Source organism: Eptatretus burgeri, chromosome 3 (assembly GCF_056783735.1).
Source record: "Eptatretus burgeri isolate ZD-2024b chromosome 3, Ebu_testis_v1, whole genome shotgun sequence".
Classification (NCBI taxonomy): Eukaryota; Metazoa; Chordata; class Myxini; order Myxiniformes; family Myxinidae; genus Eptatretus; species Eptatretus burgeri.
In genome coordinates this window covers 98,099,988-98,118,113 of record NC_140963.1, presented here as the reverse complement: position 1 = coordinate 98,118,113, position 18,126 = coordinate 98,099,988, and the positions used below count along the sequence as shown (strand labels likewise).

Here is an 18,126-nt window from a genome sequence, read left to right as displayed (position 1 = left end):
AATGAATTAAAGTTGTCCTCAGTCGGGTTAGCGTTCCATGCTGAGAAAGCAAGCTGCTCGAATGTAACCGCTTGTCCATAGGATTTAGTGTAGCAGGGCCAAGAGGATGGATAGGCTTGCTGCAGGTGTGATGGGATACAGCAGTATATGAGAGAAAGCAGGCTTTGTGAAAGTACTCTCAGGCAAAATCAATATATCATGTGCTCTGGGGACGAGGAAGCAATCCTTTGGAGAGAGAGGGAATTTCAATCCTTGCGAGTTGGCACGCAACCATATTCTGCATCGTTGAGATTGCTCCTTTACAATAACCAGAGAAATATGCGCTTTGCCAAAAAAAAGTTGTCAGCAGAGCCAAGAGGGGCAGAAGAGGAGCAAAAGAGATTGGATGAAAAGTTCGTCAACACGAGGTCAAAGAGCAAGGACGTACCAGTTGCAGAAATTCAGGTTGGGAATTTTACAGGTTGGGTCAGACCCAGAGTCACAGAAGGCCTTTTCTGCAATATCATAGCTGGTTATTGCAGAGTTGACACCCAGCCAGCTGGTATGGTGACAGTGAAATTCATTGCAAATGAGGAACAATGAGCTGTAATGTATGGTTGTGAGTTGATCCATATTGAAGGAAAGAAGTGTATGTGGAGATATCCTACTACACAGACAAGCATGAGGCGGTTGTGGAGAGGTACACACAGCCAGTGGTATTCCAATGGGCTTGGAGGGAAATGGACAATGAACAAGCTCTTGACATACACAGCAACATGATATTTGGAGTGGGAGAGGGGCCTGCCAAAGCAGAACAGAGAATGGCCTGGGAAAAACACGGTGGAATCAGAAACATCCTGTAGGAGATGTGTTCGTTAAACATACAATGTTTGGAGTCACAGTCGTAACATGAAAAGAGAGGTCATGAACAGTAGAATGTCAGGTCAGGTATGGGAGCATGCACCGGAACAGCGCGTTGCTACATCCACTTTCCACCAGTACTCCAAGGGCCTCCATCTGGCCATCCCCAAGGAAGATGCATGGCCCATCCCCGTCTCCTTGAGATGCCGATCAACCTGCTGCAACCACGAAGCACGTGGTCGGCCTATTGGCCTCCTCCACTCACGAGGCTCCCTCGCTGAGAAAATTTGGTGAGCAGGATCAGCGTCAGGAAAATGAGTCCGTACAGCCGCAGCTGCTGCTCACAGACTAAGCAGGTAACAAATCTCATTTGAGTCTCAGCAACCGCTCGTTGGATGCAAGGTCTGACCAACGAGAGCTAAGGATTATCCGAAGAGACCTGGTACCAAAGGAAATGTCTCCATCTCAGATCGCTGGTCAGAGTCCAAGTCCCACATCCATAGAGCAAGACTGGAAGCACCAAGGACCTGAAGACTTGGACTTTCATCCTCCTGCACAGGTACCGAGAGCGCAGCGCCCCATGATCCAGTGAATCCGTGATGCCCCAGGTCCGACCCTGATGTCGATTCACCTCTGGCTCACAGCCAGCAGAGACATGAATATCACTGCCAAGGTAAGTGAATCTCTCCTTGACCTCAACATCTTCACCACACGCAGGTACAGACAAGATAGCAGCTTCCAAGATGTCAATGAAAGCCTGGATCTTAGTTTTGTCCCAGGAAACCCGTAATCCCAGCGGCTCCGACTCATCATACAGCACCCCGAGGGCCCCCAAAAGGTTATGCAGAGTCTCCGCAATTCAGAGTCCCTTCAGAGTCTTGACATTCCCAAACGATGCACCACAACTTAATCTCTCCAACACCTCTCCATAATCCAATCCATACAAGTGCTGAAAGGTGTGAGGGCGAGTACACACCCCTTACAAACTCCATTAACAACTGGAAATAAGTTAGAGATGGTATCACCACATCTCATAGCACTCTCAGTACCAGAGTAGAGTTCAGACGTCAGATTGATCAGTTATGGTGGCATCCCACAAAGATGAAGAATTCTCCAGAGGGCATCCCGATTCACTGAATCAAATGCTTTGCAGAGATCAATGCAGGCTGCAAGCAGCCCGTGCTGAAACTCTCGTCTGCATTTGGTGATGACCCAAAGAGTAAGGATACGGTCAATTGTTGACCTCTTTGGTGTAAAGCCTGACTGCTCTGGGCGCTGGTGCTCAATCAGATGGTGGCGAACCCCAAGAAGAATTATCCGAGCAAAGACCTTGCCCCACACTGAGAGCAGCGTCACCCCTCAGTAGTTGTTGCAGTCCTGGCGATCACCCTTCCCTTTCTAGAGAGGAGAGAGATTGGGTCCATACTCTGTGCAGAGCGTTGGTGCTGCTTAAGCAGTCTCCTTGGCTATTGGGCACAATCCTGGATGGGTCGCCACTCCGACACAGTATACCAGCATGCTGGCACTCATTTTGTCGATCATGGAAGGATGACAGGCCGAGTGAACCCCACCTGGTATTAATTCAACAGCTGAGCGGGATTTGAACTCAAGACCCAAGGATCCCAAGCCCACCACTCCAACCATTAAGCCAACACCAAGCACATCGAGTAACCTGAGAGTATATAGAGTATAGAGTAACCCTTTCTAGAGAGGGACAAAAAGGCCACTTCCCATCAGTTGGGATGATGCCTGTGTTCCAAATATTGTGAGGTTAGAATGTAGACTTTTGTAAATATTTTTTAAAGTGGCATTGTTCTCGATTAGTGCTGCAGGCTTTGCTCGGCCAACAGAACTGTGGTGCTTTTTGGGGCAATTTTAGGTTTAATAAAAAAAAAATTCACCTTCTTTGAGATGTTCATCATGTTTCTCGGGTCCTAAGTTTTCCGATATATGGAATGAGTTTGGATGACTTTTGTTGAGCAATTTATGAGTAAAGATAGAAAGTGTCTTGAATTGTCATTGTATGGTTCGCTGTTGTCATAAATGTACAGGAGGATATGATTTAATCCTGTAGATCTCCCAGTCTGTTCAAGGGTTGTGTTGTTGCATCATAGAGCATGCAAAGTGTCAGCACAAGCCAAAATGTTTTTTTTACACAGTGTGTATCGAATCTCCTTTTGAAAGCCACTCCAGTGGGGACAGTAACAAGACTAAGAGAGACCGTTCCATGTGTTTAAAGACTCAATTACTGATCGAAGTAATGGCTCCTCACATTTAGCCTGTTTCTGACTACAAAGACTTTCAAGGAGTGCCTACGAGTTGAGTGATAGGTGAGTGTGTTGAATACGTGAAATGGGTTGATTTTGTGAATTCATTGCAGCAGTTTATATGAATGAATCATATCCCCTCATATTCCTATATAATGCTTCCCTTGTATCAGATTACATCCTATCAATCTCTCTTTATGCCTGGTGTTGGTTTAATGGTTAGGGTAGTGGGCTTGGGATCCGAGGATCCTGAGTTCAAATCCCACTAGGCTGTTGAATTAATACCAGATGGGGTTGACTCTGCCTGCCATCCTTCCGAGGTCGGCAAAATGAGTGCCAACTTTCTGGTATCCTGTCGGAGTGGCGACCCGTCCAGGACTGTGCCCAATAGCCAAGGAGACTGCTTCGGCAGCACCAACGCTCTGCACAGAGTATCGTCCCAATGGATGGATGGATGGAATCTCTCTTTAGACAATACACAACATGCAGACATCCATCATGATTGCCGATATAAGGCAACTGGAACATCCGGAAGAGTTTGTGCTTTGGGGTGTAAACATCATCACATGGGTAAAATAGTGTTAAGTGCAAGGGGGGAGGATTAATCGATAGAATGTAGTAAGATTCTAGTATTGACCGTGTGGTTCAAGTTGGTGAGATTGCCATATACCAGGTACCTGTCAAAGTAAGTCGGCTTGTTAAACGTAATGCCGAGGAATCACCGTATGCAATTTATAGACAGCACAGCTAGGGATAGGATTGTATGTGTAAAAACCTCTTGCTCATTAGCAGGGCCACAAGCCTGGTGTTGGCTTAGTGGTTAGGGTGGCGGCTTGGGATCCCAGTGTCCTGAGTTCAAGCCCCGTTGGCTGCTGAATTAACACCAGGGGGTTGACTCAGCCTGTCATCCTTCCGAGGTCGGCGAAATGAGTGCCAGTGTACTGGTCCCGGTGTATGCCCCGGTTAGAATAGGTGTATCATATCCATGTGTGTCGTAAGAGGCGACCAGGGTTGGCGTCAGGAAGGGCATCCGGCCATAAAACATTGCCTCACAAAAAAGCCAAACCCCTGCACAGCAGGGAAAAATGGCTGTAAAAACGGTCATTTTTTTTTTTTTTCATTAGCAGGGCCAGGTGAGGACCTCCTGCCACAAACAATGCTCAATGGAAGCGCTTTGCTCTTCAACACCACCTAGCATGATCTATTCGGTCGGTGTCTATGGGACATGAGGGTATAGTTGGCTGTAGAGCCTTGGAGAGGGGTGGGATGCCGAAGCACGTGGCACTGCCCTCCAGAAGTGGCAGCCAATGACGACCCACCATGTACCGAGGGAATGCCAGAGGACCCGCCGTGCAGAAGGGCAGGGCCTCTGTGGAAAAAGACTGAGAGTGGCAGTCGCAGTTGGAATTGGACCTTCAAGAGAACGACATGGTGCTCTCTCTGCCCTTGTTCTTCCCCACATATTTCACTTATTCGTGGACATGGAGACAAATTGGGGCTGTCAGAGTGTCGCTCTGCATCATCTCCCTATATCCTGCCTGCGCCTTTGTCCGCTCTCGGCCACGCCGCCAGTTTGCCCTGCACCATCGTCTCGCACATTCTCAGCTTCATGGCTATTAAAGTCCTCGCCACCAGATGTTTTATTGGGTCAATGTGGGGCGCGATATACAGGACTGGTGTCGAGCATGCGACGCCTGTACTGCTAAAAAGGGACCGACGTAGAGCATGAGGGCCCCATTAAAACTACAGTAGGTGGGGGCCCCCCTTGGGAAGGTTGCTATGGACATCTTAGGACCTCCACACTGCACACACCAAAGCAATAAGGACATCCTCGTGGTTATGGACTATTTCACCAAGTGGCCGGAGGCCGATGCGCTTCCCAACCACAAAGATGGGGTTGTGGCACAGGCCTTCGTAGAAGGATTTGTATGTCGGAATGGGATTCCGGAAGAGCTGCACACCAACCAGAGACAAAATTTTGAAAGTCAATCACTAAAAGAGGTGTGCAAACTTGTCAATTTGAAAGACCGAAACAACGCCCTCAAGACCTCAATTTGATGGGATGGTGGAAAGGTTTAATAAGACCTTATTACAACAAAGTGACAACTACCACCACCCGTCAGGATGACTGGGATGAGCATCTCCCGTACTTGTTGATGGCCAATATAACCTCCCAGCATGGAGCCATCACATGTAGTCCGGTGCTGCTCATGCATGGTCGAGAGTTAAGATCACCAGTTGACCGATTGTGCGGTCCGGTTCCAGAACACCCCGATGGACTGCCGGTGGAGGGTTATGCACGTCACTTGGTGGAAGGCATGGAACAGGTCCATGCCTTCATGCAAAGTCAAATCCATCTGACAGGTATTTGGCGTGCATGCAGATGAAGCAGGTTGCCCCCAGGCAAGCGAGTATGCTTCGGGGGCAAGAATATGGTTCTTCAACCCATGGAGGAAGAATGGTCGATGCCCAAAGCTCACTTCACCTTGACAAGGCCAACGTCGACCTGTCGCAAATTTGCAATGTAGTCTACAAGATCAGAATTGTGGCAAGGGCCCTCCCTCGGGTCATCTATGTGGACCATATGAGGCCTCACCAAGATGACGAAGTTCCACTGTGGGTCACTCAGGCCATACAGGTAATGGAGACAGAGTGAGTACCTCCACACATGAGGGAAGAGGAGACCTAGCATAGATTAGGAGATGGGTCACATTTAGAGAGTATGTTGATAGATTAGTCATTGTTAGTTAAAAGGAACGTGCTATCGTGTAAATAGATGACGGGGAATGCATAATCTAGAGAGGGATTGAAATAGGTAGGGTGTGACACCATACTTACTCTCATGGACGAATGTATGGTGAGTGAAATGGTGTGAAGGAATGGATGTCAAGGAAAGAATTCCTGACCACAAAAATCCAGGGGAGCGAGTGGGGAGGCAGTGATTTCAGAAAGGATACTTTGCCCATGTTGGTGTGCAGGTAGTGCAGAAATTATTGCAAAGAGTTAATTGACGGGCTGGGAGAGTAGCTTATTGAAGAAAGGTTTAAATGTAAAAGGGCATCGCAGTGCTGGACGCACCAAGGCCGGAGCTAGTTAGAGCCCAAAGTGGCCGGGGAGTTAGTCGAGAGTGAGCTGGCTACCCCAGGGGAGGGGCCCGAGCATCACATGGCAGTGAGGGCACCAAAAGGGGGAAGGCAGGAGAAGCCTCCCCCTAATAGGTATAGAGAGAGACAGCTCAAGTACAGGTGACATCAGCAGTCGGGGTGCCGTGTAAAAGATAACAGGGAGATCCTGCCAGGAAAGCCACACCGCCCACCCATGAAAACGTACAAAGATATGGAAGGAAAAAAAAAAGAGAGGGTCAGGCCCACAATGGATAGACGCCAACACGTGGAATGGTGGGTGAAATTGGTTACTTAGAACCACTTTAGTGTGAGGATTTGGAGTTAAATGGCAATGGTAAAGTTATTCTGTTGAGATGCTCGGTTAGTTAGAATGTTCTTCCTCCACACCGTACATTTTTGAACTTTCACCAGCACTTAGAATTGCCCTGTACGAGTAAGCCAGGTACCTGCAAAAGGGATGTTGATCATTGGCTAAGGTTCGATGCACGTCCTAACTTCCTGCTGAGAGCCAGAGACTCAAGAGACCCATGAAGGACAGAATAGTCAGAGGGATCAGTAGGATAAGGGACAAGGGAAGCAAGAAGGCAAAGAAAGAATAGTTAGAGGGATTAATGGGGCAAGGATAGAGTAGTGAGAGGGATTTGTGGGGCAGGTAGGCTCAGTAGAGCCGAAGCTGGCCGCCTGATTTGTCGTCACTAAATACCCTCCTTCCTCCAGATATGAGTGCAGCATGAGGCCGGCCAGCGACGCCTACTGGCAAAACCATGTTTCTCCAATCTTGCCTTCCACGTCATTACATTTCTGTGCCACTCACCTGCTTTGGTCTGTCGGGCCATTTTAGGGCCGAGAAGAACTATGATAAATGTGGGCCAAAAAGACTCCCAAGTTGAGTGAGCAATGGGCATCTTTGTTCATCAAATGTGAGCCACATGGGCCAAAAAGACTCACCTTGCAATGAGCGGCCACGTGGGCCCAGTGAGTAAGTGGTGCAGGCCTTTCTCGCAGAAGAGTTCAAGGAGGCTGATGGGGAAGGATCGATGGCAGGCAGTAGGAGGAGGAGGAGGAGGAGATTGGGACCGTACTCTGTACAGAGTGTTGTTGCTGCTTAAGCAGTCTCCTTGGCTATTGAGCATAATCCTGGATGGGTCGCCACTCCCAACACATTATACCAGCATGCTGGCACTCATTTTGCCGACCTCGGAAGAATGACAGGCTGAGTTAACCCCACCTGGTATTAATTCAACAGTTGAGCGGGGATTTGAACTTAGGACCCCAGGATCCAAAGCCCACCAACCTAACCATTAAGCCAACACCAGGCATAAGCAGTGTGGGGGGGGGGGCAGCATAAAAACTCTTGACTCTAAAAGAGCACTAAAGAGTGCCCACCTAGTCAAGTCACCCTTTTCCCCATATGTACAGAATCCGAATGTAGAGTATAAGTATTGTTTAAGAAAGGATGTGTAGCCGTAGTTACACAATGCATTGTTTTTTTTATTTTTTCGAAATTGTAGGAATTTGATTGTACACTAAAACAGGATCAGAGTAAGGAGAGTTGTCTATAATTAAGTGGGACTGAGCGCTGGAATGGAGAGGAATGGCAGAAGATGGAAACTGCCTCCAGAGAGGCTGAATGGAGAGGTAGGAGTTGTGTGACGGTTCTGACCCCTGGGAAGGATAAAGCACATTCACGCAGGTTTAAAGCTAGTTGCATCTTAGTATTGTTCAACGATTAAGAATACTGTCTGATCCTGCTATTCGCGAGGGATACGTTCCTGGAAAATGCTGCAAATGTCGATTTCGCAAATGTTGTGGCATTGTTTCATTGGGAAAAAGGGGAATAGGTTCTCTGCGGTGCATGATTCATAAAGGAAAATCAAAAATCCCATGAAAAAATACAGAAATACGCCCATGAAAAACCACGAATACACACGCAAAAAAACCCATGAATACATGCACAAAAAGGTGGGAAAAATGCGAAGCACAGGGCCAAGAATGTAGAAGTCTGTCGCATTTTATCAACTGCGAAAAGCGAATCCACAAATAGCAGGATCCGACAGTACTGTACCTCTTTTTCATGTGGATAGATATGCATTGAGAATGTGAGTACGCACAAGTTCATGTTCTTTCCTTCCTTGACATTCTGTACTTGAACCATTTCCCACCAACAACACATGTCCGACCTCACTCCGTTGGGCATGGATGTACAAGGGACTCAGGACACCAATGGGGTACAGAACTCCTGGAGGATAGCACGACACAGGCACTTGCAGTAAATTGGATGGCAGGCCATATCAAGGAGCCTGCACACTCATTTCCACTTGCGTTACTAGTTGAAGAGACGGCCTGGTATCAGTTCATGTGGTGAAGCCTCAGGGCATTGAGGGGTATGGCTCGATGCATGAGGGGTGAGCCTTACCACATTGGCTCTGCAGGTCTTCTGTCTGCGCCCCCTCCTTCGAACCCGTCTATCAGGCACTGGTTGGTGTTGGTACATGCAGCACTGCCCCAAGGAAGGGGAGGGGGCATGTGGAGCTGTTTGTGTGTGGTTCAACACTGCATGTGAGGTGAACCTAGTCACATCCTGTTGGGAGAGGTCAACTGGCCTACCCTACTTTTGCAAATTCATCAACAAATTGTGGGAAAAGCACCAAACTGCCACGAAGGAGCAGCAATCACAGGTGTTCTTCTCTGAACTTATCAGTAAATAATTGCAAAACATTTGAATCAATCAAAACCTCTTTTAAAACCAGATCATGTGCTGCAATTATCAGCAAAGCCCAAAATGGTTGTTACCTGCTGCACAAGCGGCAAGGAATTTTTCACTTTTATCTGGTTTCTTGATGATGAGATGAGTGCAGGATGTGGAAAAGTTCTGTAAAAAAGATGGAGATCGGATTAGTCAGGTTACACAACCTGTAAAACACATGTTTATTTATTGCATATCAATGTTGGAATTCATATTTTCAGCACATAGGAAACAAAAAACAAGGAGTAATGTATGTTTATCTCAGCCACCAAAGGTGGACATTGGTTATATTTTCACCACTGTTTGTCTGTTTATCTGCGACAGGATATCTCAAAATGTTATGGACGTATTCGGATGAAACTGGGTGGATAGGTTTGTGTGTGACAAGGACGAATTGATTCGATTTTGGTGAAGATGCAGACACACAGTACTGCCCAGTTGAGAAGTGTGTGTGTGTGTGTGTGTGTGTGTGTGTGTGTGTGTGTGTGTGTGTGTGTGTGTGTGTGTGTGTGTGTGTGTGTGTGTGTGTGTGTGTGTGTGTGTGTGTGTGTGTGTGTGTGTGTGTGTGTGTGTGGTTTATGGGGCCAACCCCAGAGTGACTGATTTTGTGGACTCGTGTGTGGGTTTGAGGGCACCTGTTCATCAGCTGGGCTAAGGGAAGGCCTTAACCCATTGACCTCCAAGCCTCTTCTTTTTTCTTTCCTCTCATATATCTTGTTCTTCTCCTTTTTTCTCTCTTTTTTTTGTTTTCCTTTCTTTGTTTCTTTATTTCTTATTTTTATTGTGGAAGAGCGATAACACAAAACAGATCGGGATGCAACATAACAAAAGAAACAGCAGAAAAATAATGGGGAAATGCCAACAGCAGAGCCGAAAGAGAAAATCGACAGTCAGAGAAAATGAGGGATGGGTAATGATGAGGGGATAGGGGCAACACAAGGGGTGGAAAAGATGGATACAGAAGCAAAACAGAGAGAGAGAGAGAGAGAGAGAGAGAGAGAGAGAGAGAGAGAGAGAGAGAGAGAGAGAGAGAGAGAGAGAGAGAGAGAGAGAGAGAGAGAGAGAGAGAGAGAGAGAGAGAGAGAGAGAGAGAGAGAGAGAGAGAGAGAGAGAGAGAGAGAGAGAGAGAGAGAGAGAGAGAGAGAGAGAGAGAGAGAGAGAGAGAGAGAGAGAGAGAGAGAGAGAGAGAGAGAGAGAGAGAGAGAGAGAGAGAGAGAGAGAGAGAGAGAGAGAGAGAGAGAGAGAGAGAGAGAGAGATAGAGGGAGAGAGAGAGAGAGAGGAGGTGGGGGGGGGTTAACTGGTGTGGAAAAGATCATGGTTTTTGATGGGCCATGATCTGAGATGGTGTTGAGCAACTGTTTGAAGACCTGGAGGGAAGAATGAGATTGAAAAGAATATGGAAGTTGGTTCCACAGGTGGGGGGGGGGGAGAGGAACAAATGAGTGGAGGTGAGCAGTGATTCAGAATTTTGGGAGTTTCACTAGAAGGGGGTTGCTGGTGGACGCATGTGCCCTACAGATACATATGGAAGGGGGGTGGGGGAGGACAAAACTCAGAGAGGGCAGAGTGTGCAAGACCGGAGAGGAGGTGAATGAAGACAGAGACCACCGAACTGTCAGCGATGGCAAAGTGAGAGGCCGAATGACCCCCAACGATTATCCTGACTTCCCAACTTTTAGTCCAATAATCCATCTTTTGATCCCTCTCTGGTCTGTTTGTGATTGCCATGGTGATGCATTGGGCTGCAGAGCCCCAAAGATAAGATGTACATTTATTTTATATTGGGCCTTTCACCCCCCCCCCCCACGGGTGGGACCCGAAAGGAAGACTCCGCCCAGGAGAGAGAGGAGGATCAGAGTCCGATAGTCGAGACTGGAGAAGCTACGGGAGAGTCCACAAGAGTCTTAATGATTGGATCAAGGACCAAACAGAAAAAAAATGCCTTTGAGTGGACCGGTGTATGAGGGAAACCATTGTAGATTTGCCCTTTTCAGTGGACTAGTGATATGGGAGAAATCATTGTGGATTTACCGATGATTCCACAAGGCACCTGGCACCAAGCTGATTCAACAGCCATCATAAATTTTATATTCACATCATTCTAACCTCCACCCTCCCCCCTATAGCAGCATCATCATCATCATCATCTCCAAGCTAAGTATTGTGTTTTCAATTTACAGCAGAGTGCAGTACGAATAATACATAATATGTTTACCCTTACCCACCTCAGTGTTTTGAAATAAATTTAAAAGGTAAAGTCTTGTTGAGTCCCCCAGACTCTGTATAGAATTGATTGATGAATTTTGTGGACAGTGGTGTGAAAACGGGAAAGTGGGGGGGGGGGGGCGAAAAACACCTCAATGGATAGGTTACGAGCTGTAGTTGTGCACCTTGACACTGGTTTTTTTGACAGACATGAAGATGCGTGGATAAAACGGTATTTTTAATCGCGCTAATATATTGTGGTTGAGGAAATTCGCAAACCACCATTCAGGTCCCATAGGTGAGATATCTCTGAAAGTATATGTGTAGTTAGCCCAAACCCGTTGTTTAGAGGGAATAAATGTCATTCATTTGGGCTGCGACCCTTTAAGATAGCCGTTTTTCTGTTCTATCTTTATTTTGAATCAACCACGTCTCAACCGCCATCACACAACAACCACCAACCGCAACGCCGCTTCACAACAACAACAACAACAACAACAACAACGCCAACAGCCACGACCTTTACCGTCACAACTCGCTCTCGCAATCATCGCATCACCGCCATTCCAAGCGTCACCGTGGCCAGGGACCACTACAATAAACCCTCCACCACCTTCACCTCTCCTTCTGCCGCCATTCCCGCACCGCTTGTGGGCACCAATCCTGGACTCGTACAGGGCGCGCGCTGAGCCGCGGGTACAAAGAGCGGCCTTTCCGAGGGGAAGTCGGATCAGGAATGATTCACGCCCACTTCCGATCCGTCCAATCATTAAGCGCGGGGCGATTTGGCCCCGCCTCCAGGCGCGTCGGAGTTGAATCGATATATGCAAATTCGCGGATCAGGAATGATTCACGCCCACTTTTCCTCCGTCCAATGGGCGAGCGTGGCTCCGCCCCCAAGCCGATCCTGATCCAAAAATCTGCATATGGCTTCTCCTGTCGCACTATAAAGCGCCGAGCGCGGGGCGAATTGAGTCAGTTGAGAGTTTCTATTTCGGGCTCGGGCGAGTTGGAGAGGTGTGGCAGTGGCAGTGACAGTGGCAGCGGCAGCGGCAGCGGCAGCGAGAGAGTTTCTGTTTCGGGCTCGAGTTGGAGAGGTGTGGCGGCGGCAGTCAAGACGGGTCTGGAGGGAGTCGGTCTGTCGGGTTCGGAGTCTGTCGGGGAGCTGCAGAGAGGAGAAGCCGGGAACGCGGTCGAGGGCGCAGTGGAGTCGCTCGTCGCGGGACCAAAGCAAGCCAGCTATCCTCTTTCCCCAGAGCATCAACAACCCCCCCTGTTTCCCCCCCACGCTGAGATAGTGCAAAAAAGGGGGCCCCGTTCCCACCCCATTCCAGGCAGTGCCAGCGAGGCCCGCGGAGAAGCGCGGAGTCGGGGCGCCGCCGCCATTTTGCGGCTCATCACCAGACGGGTAGACTCGACGCGGTCTCGGCCCCAGGCCCGTCTGCCTCCTCGTGGTAGAGGGTGGCCCCTTTTTCTTTTGCTTTTGAGTATATGTGTTGTCGGCGCCGTCTGTAACGTAAAACTGTGTAAGTGTTGCCGTGTGCTCGCGTAGTCGGTAGTAGATCTGCATTGTGTCTCTTTTGTTGCATTTGCTTTTTGTGCATAATTGTTGTGTTACTTTTACATTTGCTTTTGGTTCATAATTGTTGTAATTGTATATGTGTGCTTTCCGTTTGCCGCGGAATAAATGTGAATTATGTTGAACTGTTTTTCCCGTTTCGCTTCGTCTTTTCTTTAATTGAATCTCCATCTTACTTCACGTAAAGGGTTGGTCGTGGGCTAAATACGCCCAATAATTAATCGGAACCGTCGAGGTTGACGATAACACCGCTCGGTTATCCCGATATACGGAACGGGTCGCTTAAAGTGGCCCGTGTCCGAAGTCGATCTGCGGCGAGGTGCGATCGCCCGGTCTACCCTCCGCGTGGGTACTTAGGTAGGTCGAATTTGGCGAACAACCCTATCCCACGCGGGGGGGCCGATTGGCACGATCGTGGTGAGGCCGAAAGGCCCACCCGTGACTAGTTCCCGGCGTTAGTCCGAGAGGGTCACGACGGAATTGTCCGTCCGGTGGGCGATGTGCCGCGATTCGAGTTACGTGGCCGCTCGCACGCCGGCGGGCGCGAATCCGCAACAATATTGTTACGGCTGTGGAAATTCGCCTTACACCATAAAGGGCCCGCAGGTGAGATATCTCGATAGGTACATGTGTAGTTAGCCCAAACCGATTGTTTCAAGGGAATTTATGTGATTCATCCGGGCTGCGACGCTTTGAGTGAGCCATTTTTTCTTTTCTGTCGTTATTTTGAACCAACCACGTCTCAACCGCCATCACACAACAACCACCTTAACCACCACGCCAGCCATCGTCACAAACTACAACCACGCTCCAACCCGCAGACAACAACCACAATGCCAACCCTCACCACAGAAGACCCTCCACCACCTTCACCTTCACGAATTTATCCCACATCATCGCTTCTATGGCCATTCCCGCACCACCTGTGAACACTGAACGTCGGGCTGTCTCAGGCCCGTTCGGCGATTGGTGCTGAACGCACCGAGCCGCGAGCGCGAATGGCGGCCTTTCCGAGGGGAAAATTCGGAACAGAAACGCTTCACGCCCACTTCCCCTCCGTCCAATTGGCGAGCGCAGTGCGGTTTGGCCCCGCCTCCAAGCGTGTATATGTGAAGTCCGTATATGCAAATTTTAGGATCAGGAGCGGTTCACGCCCATTTTTGCCCGACCAATGGCTGACCGGGGGGGGGAGCGGCGTGGCCCCGCCTCCAATCGCATTCTGATCCTAAAATTTGCATATTGGCTGCTCCTGCCTCCTATAAAAAGGCGAGCGCAAGGCGAATTGGAGCGAGTTGGGTTTGGAGTTGCTTGGAGAGTGTCGTCGAGAGGTTGCCCTTTGGGACAAGGAGCGTTGCGTTGGCGGAGTTGAGTCGAGTGCGCACGGTGGAACTGCAAGCAAGGGAGTTCGGGTCCGAGGCAAGAAGGACGGCGGTCGGCGACGAGGTTGCGGTGTGGGGGATCGCTCATCTCGTCGCGGGACCCATGCCAGCCAGCCACTCCCCTCCTCCAGGTCATCAACAATTCCCCCTCTCCCCCGTGCTGAGATCGTGAAAAAGGGGTCCCATTCCCACCCCACCCCAAACGTTGTGCCAACGAAACCCGCCAAGGGGCACGGAGTCGGGGCACAGCGGCGCGGCCACATTTGCGGCTTGCCCACCAACGCGTCATGAGGACGTGGGTAAGACCTCCCCGGTCTCGCGGACCTGGCCGCTCCTCCAGGTCACGCGCACATTTGGCCTACGGGCCTGTCTGCCTCCTTGTCTGTGAGGGTGGCTTCTTTCCTTTGCTTTTGTGTAAATGTGTGTTGGCGCCGTCTGTGAAGTAAAACTGTATAAGTGTTGCCGTGTGTGCGCGTAGTCGGTTTTAACTCTTACATTTGCTTTATGTGCATTTTGATTCTGTATGGCTGTATATACGTGCTTTCCGTGTGCCGGGAAATAAAATGCTTGCTTGTTGAACTGTGCCCGTTTCGCATTGTCTTTTCTCTATTGACTCTCCATACTGCTTCACGTAAGGGGTTCGTAGTGGGTGCAACATCCCGGTAATTAATCGGAACCGTCGAGGCCGACGATAACACCGCTCGGTTATCACTGTAGCACGGAACAGACCGCTTAAGCGGTTCGTGTCCGGAGTCGGCCTGTGGTGTGGTACGATCGCCCGGTCGACCACTCGCGCAGGTACTTAGGAAGATCGAATTTGGCCAGCAACCCTATCCTGCGCGGGTGGGCAATTAGCACGATCGTGGTGAGGTTAAACCCCCACCCGTGACTAGCTCCCGGCGTTATTCCGAGAGTGTCACGACTGAATTGTCCGTCCGATGGGCGACGTGCCTCGATTCGAGTTACGTGGCCGTCTGCACGCCGGCGGGCGCGAATTCGCAACAATATTATATTGCGAGACGCCAACCATGATGACGCTGCTAAACATACCCTTATTTCTGTGTTCCCATAACGGCCTTTAACAACAAGAACGATAGCTTAATTGTCCTAGGGGACTCAAATGTTCAAAAGAACATACCCTAATGTTTTATTTTATTTTATACTGTATTTATTTTATTTGCATGTTTATTTCAATGTTAACATGCAGTATATACATATATATTTTACATGTTTATTTCAATTGCAATGTGATTATTTGTGACTATCAATCTTCCTCGATATTTCCTCGAAGCCCATGAACTGAACCCCCCTTTTCCCATTGGCCCTTGGTTTCCATGATTGCGGTTTTAACTATCATGCCAGTTTCTCGGAAACTAACCCCCACGATATTTGAGGGTTTACTGAATAGCATAAGAGCTCCAAAAGTTGTGGACGAGTTATGACTGAACTAAGTGGATGAGTGGGGGAGGTGACAAGAACATGCTGATTAGATTTTGGTTCAGGTCCGAATGTAGATCCAGCCTTTCAGTGGGATACAAATCGTGAACTGTTCACCCTTGCGGAGGTGTAAGCTTTACCAGTGCCATTTGAGTTATGCCCTGTTTTCTGAAGTTAATTAACTCAAGTATCCACTTGATAAATACACAACTGATTTGAGGAAGGTAATCATCTCAACACATTTCTATTTGTACTGTAATTGCACTCAGTCTTTGTGAAAAATCAACCAATTATTTTTTCACAATGAAGGTAAAAGTAATGATGCAATTTCTGAAAGTATAGTTACAATAAACGTTAAATATCATGGGTTTTGAACAATCGCAGACAACCTCTTAAGCACCTATTTAGTTATTGAGTGGTTCAATTTCGACCAATCGTGGTTTTTGAGCTGAGACGTGACAGTTATCTCCCACCAGGAGCCTTTTGTTGTTATCATGTAGTAGATAGTAGAAAAATCGTGCAAATTATGATACAAGCATCAAATTTGGCATTTCTGTTCTGCAGGGCTTTCTGATCAAATCTGCCTGATTGGCCATTTGAAAATCCAAATTTTGAAAAATTTCAAAAAAATAAAAAAAACTTCAAAAAAATTTGAAGTCACAGCTGGCTGAAATTATTGAAGCACAAGTGAACATCCCAGACAGAAAACCAAGGGGAGATGCAGTCATCATTGATGGCTCAGCACTTATCAATGCCCTACCTCCACGCACTTCAAAGACATTTGATGACTATGCTAAAGAAGACATCATCCCAAAGGTGGAATCCTATGGTGCCAGGTACGGGAGGGTGGACGTAGTGTTTGATGTGTACAAGAAGTCAAATCTGAAGTCTGAGGCAAGGTCGAAAAGGGGGCAAGGAATCAGAAGAAGAGTGACAGGAACCAGTAAGACCCCAAGTAACTGGAGAAGCTTTCTTCGAGATGACAGCAACAAGACTGAGCTGTTTCACTTCCTTGCGGAAAAGATGTGTGAAGCACAGACGACAAGCACAGTCATTGTCACAAAAGGAGAAGATGCCATTAGCAACACAAGGAAGTCACTGGATGCTGTCTCCAGGTTTAGGCCATCAGCCATGGCTCAGAAAGTGCCTGAAAACAAGTTTCGTTCCACTCATCGGGGGGGGGGGAGACAAAACCTTGATAATATGATAGTTTATATCCAAAAGTTCTACACTCAAATATCTGCAGTTATTGTGTATTTTCATCTTGAAAATCGATACATTCACCGCGCTCTTTCATTTGAATTTTCTCCACACGGATCACGTGACCACTCGACAGCCAATAGACGCTCCCCCGTGTATTATTCACCAGGACAATGCAGCGAACGAAGGAGTCAAACGTTTTATGTCTGTAAGATGGGATAAATGGAGAGAAAGTGTCAACAAATGGCTCGTCTTAGACTGTCACGAACGATGTTTAGCCGAGAGTGCCGGCGTGGGAGGACCAACTTCGATCATGGGCGGATTGTACCCGGAGTGCCGGTGTAAAGATTTCAAGCTACCCCCCACCCCCCCCCCCCCCCGCCTTCAAGTTACCTCCCGGTAATCTGAAATAGATTTCAAGTTACCCCCGGGGGTAGCTTGAAATCGATTTCATCCTACCCCCTACGATTTCAGATTACCCCCCTCAAAACATTTATTTATGTATGTTTATTTACAAAAAAATAGTAATTTAATTGATATTGAAAACTAATTAAGAAAAAACCATTGACCACATGACCGCCTTTAAAGAGTTTGCAATGAATTTTGATTTTATTATGAATGATTTTATTTTAATGTCGTTATTAATTGAAATCAGTATTTCTCATACAGTTATAGTTTTTGCCACATTTTTATGAAATCCTTATTTGATATAGTTGATACAAATAGACATACTGGTTTATCTTTTAAACCAACTCAGCCGATACAATTATGGAAACAACGCAATAAAATCAATGTATAAGAAAGGCAATGAAAACAGCTTATTTTTAATTCACAATTTCGTTGTGGTCGTATGGCAGCTTAGCTGCCGGGGTAGCTCTCATTTCTTGAAGCACGACTGTGTCGCTGATGCAGTGCCCCTCTACCAGTACACACACACTGGAACTGGTACTCATTTCGCCGACCTCGGAAGGATGACAGGCTGAGTGGGTAGCCTGGTGTTGGCTCAGTGGTTAGGGTGGCGACTTGGGATCCTAGGGTCCTGAATTGTGGTTAGGGTGGTAGCTTGGGATCCTAGGGTCCTGAGTAGTGGTTAGGGTGGTGGCTTGGGATCCTAAGGTCCTGAGTAGTGGTTATGGTGGTGGCTTGGGATCCTCGGTTCCTGAGTAGTGGATAGGGTGGTAGCTTGGGATCCTAGGGACCTGAGTAGTGGTTAGGGTGGTGGCTTGGGATCTTAGGGTCCTAAGTAGTGGTTAGGGTGGTGGCATGGGATCCTACAGTCCTGAGTAGTGGTTAGGGTGGCGGCTTGGGATCCTAGGGTCCTGAGTAGTAGTTAGGGTGGCGGCTTGG

At 48.1% G+C, this 18,126-nt stretch overlaps 1 protein-coding gene across 3 annotated transcripts in view; it reads right to left on the bottom strand.

The window, feature by feature from the left end:
- The window catches only part of SLF1 (SMC5/6 complex localization factor 1), a 177,352-nt gene that overhangs the window by 67,414 nt on the left and 91,812 nt on the right, over positions 1-18,126 (bottom strand). For 2 of the 3 annotated variants that reach the window (XM_085874631.1, XM_085874630.1), the window contains exon 3: positions 9,026-9,104. In XM_085874631.1, the coding sequence (XP_085730757.1) occupies positions 9,026-9,104 (79 nt within the window). Of the gene's footprint in view, positions 1-8,343; positions 8,472-8,648; positions 8,733-9,025; positions 9,105-18,126 lie in introns of all 3 variants that reach the window. The other variant, XM_085874632.1, reaches the window with a different exon arrangement.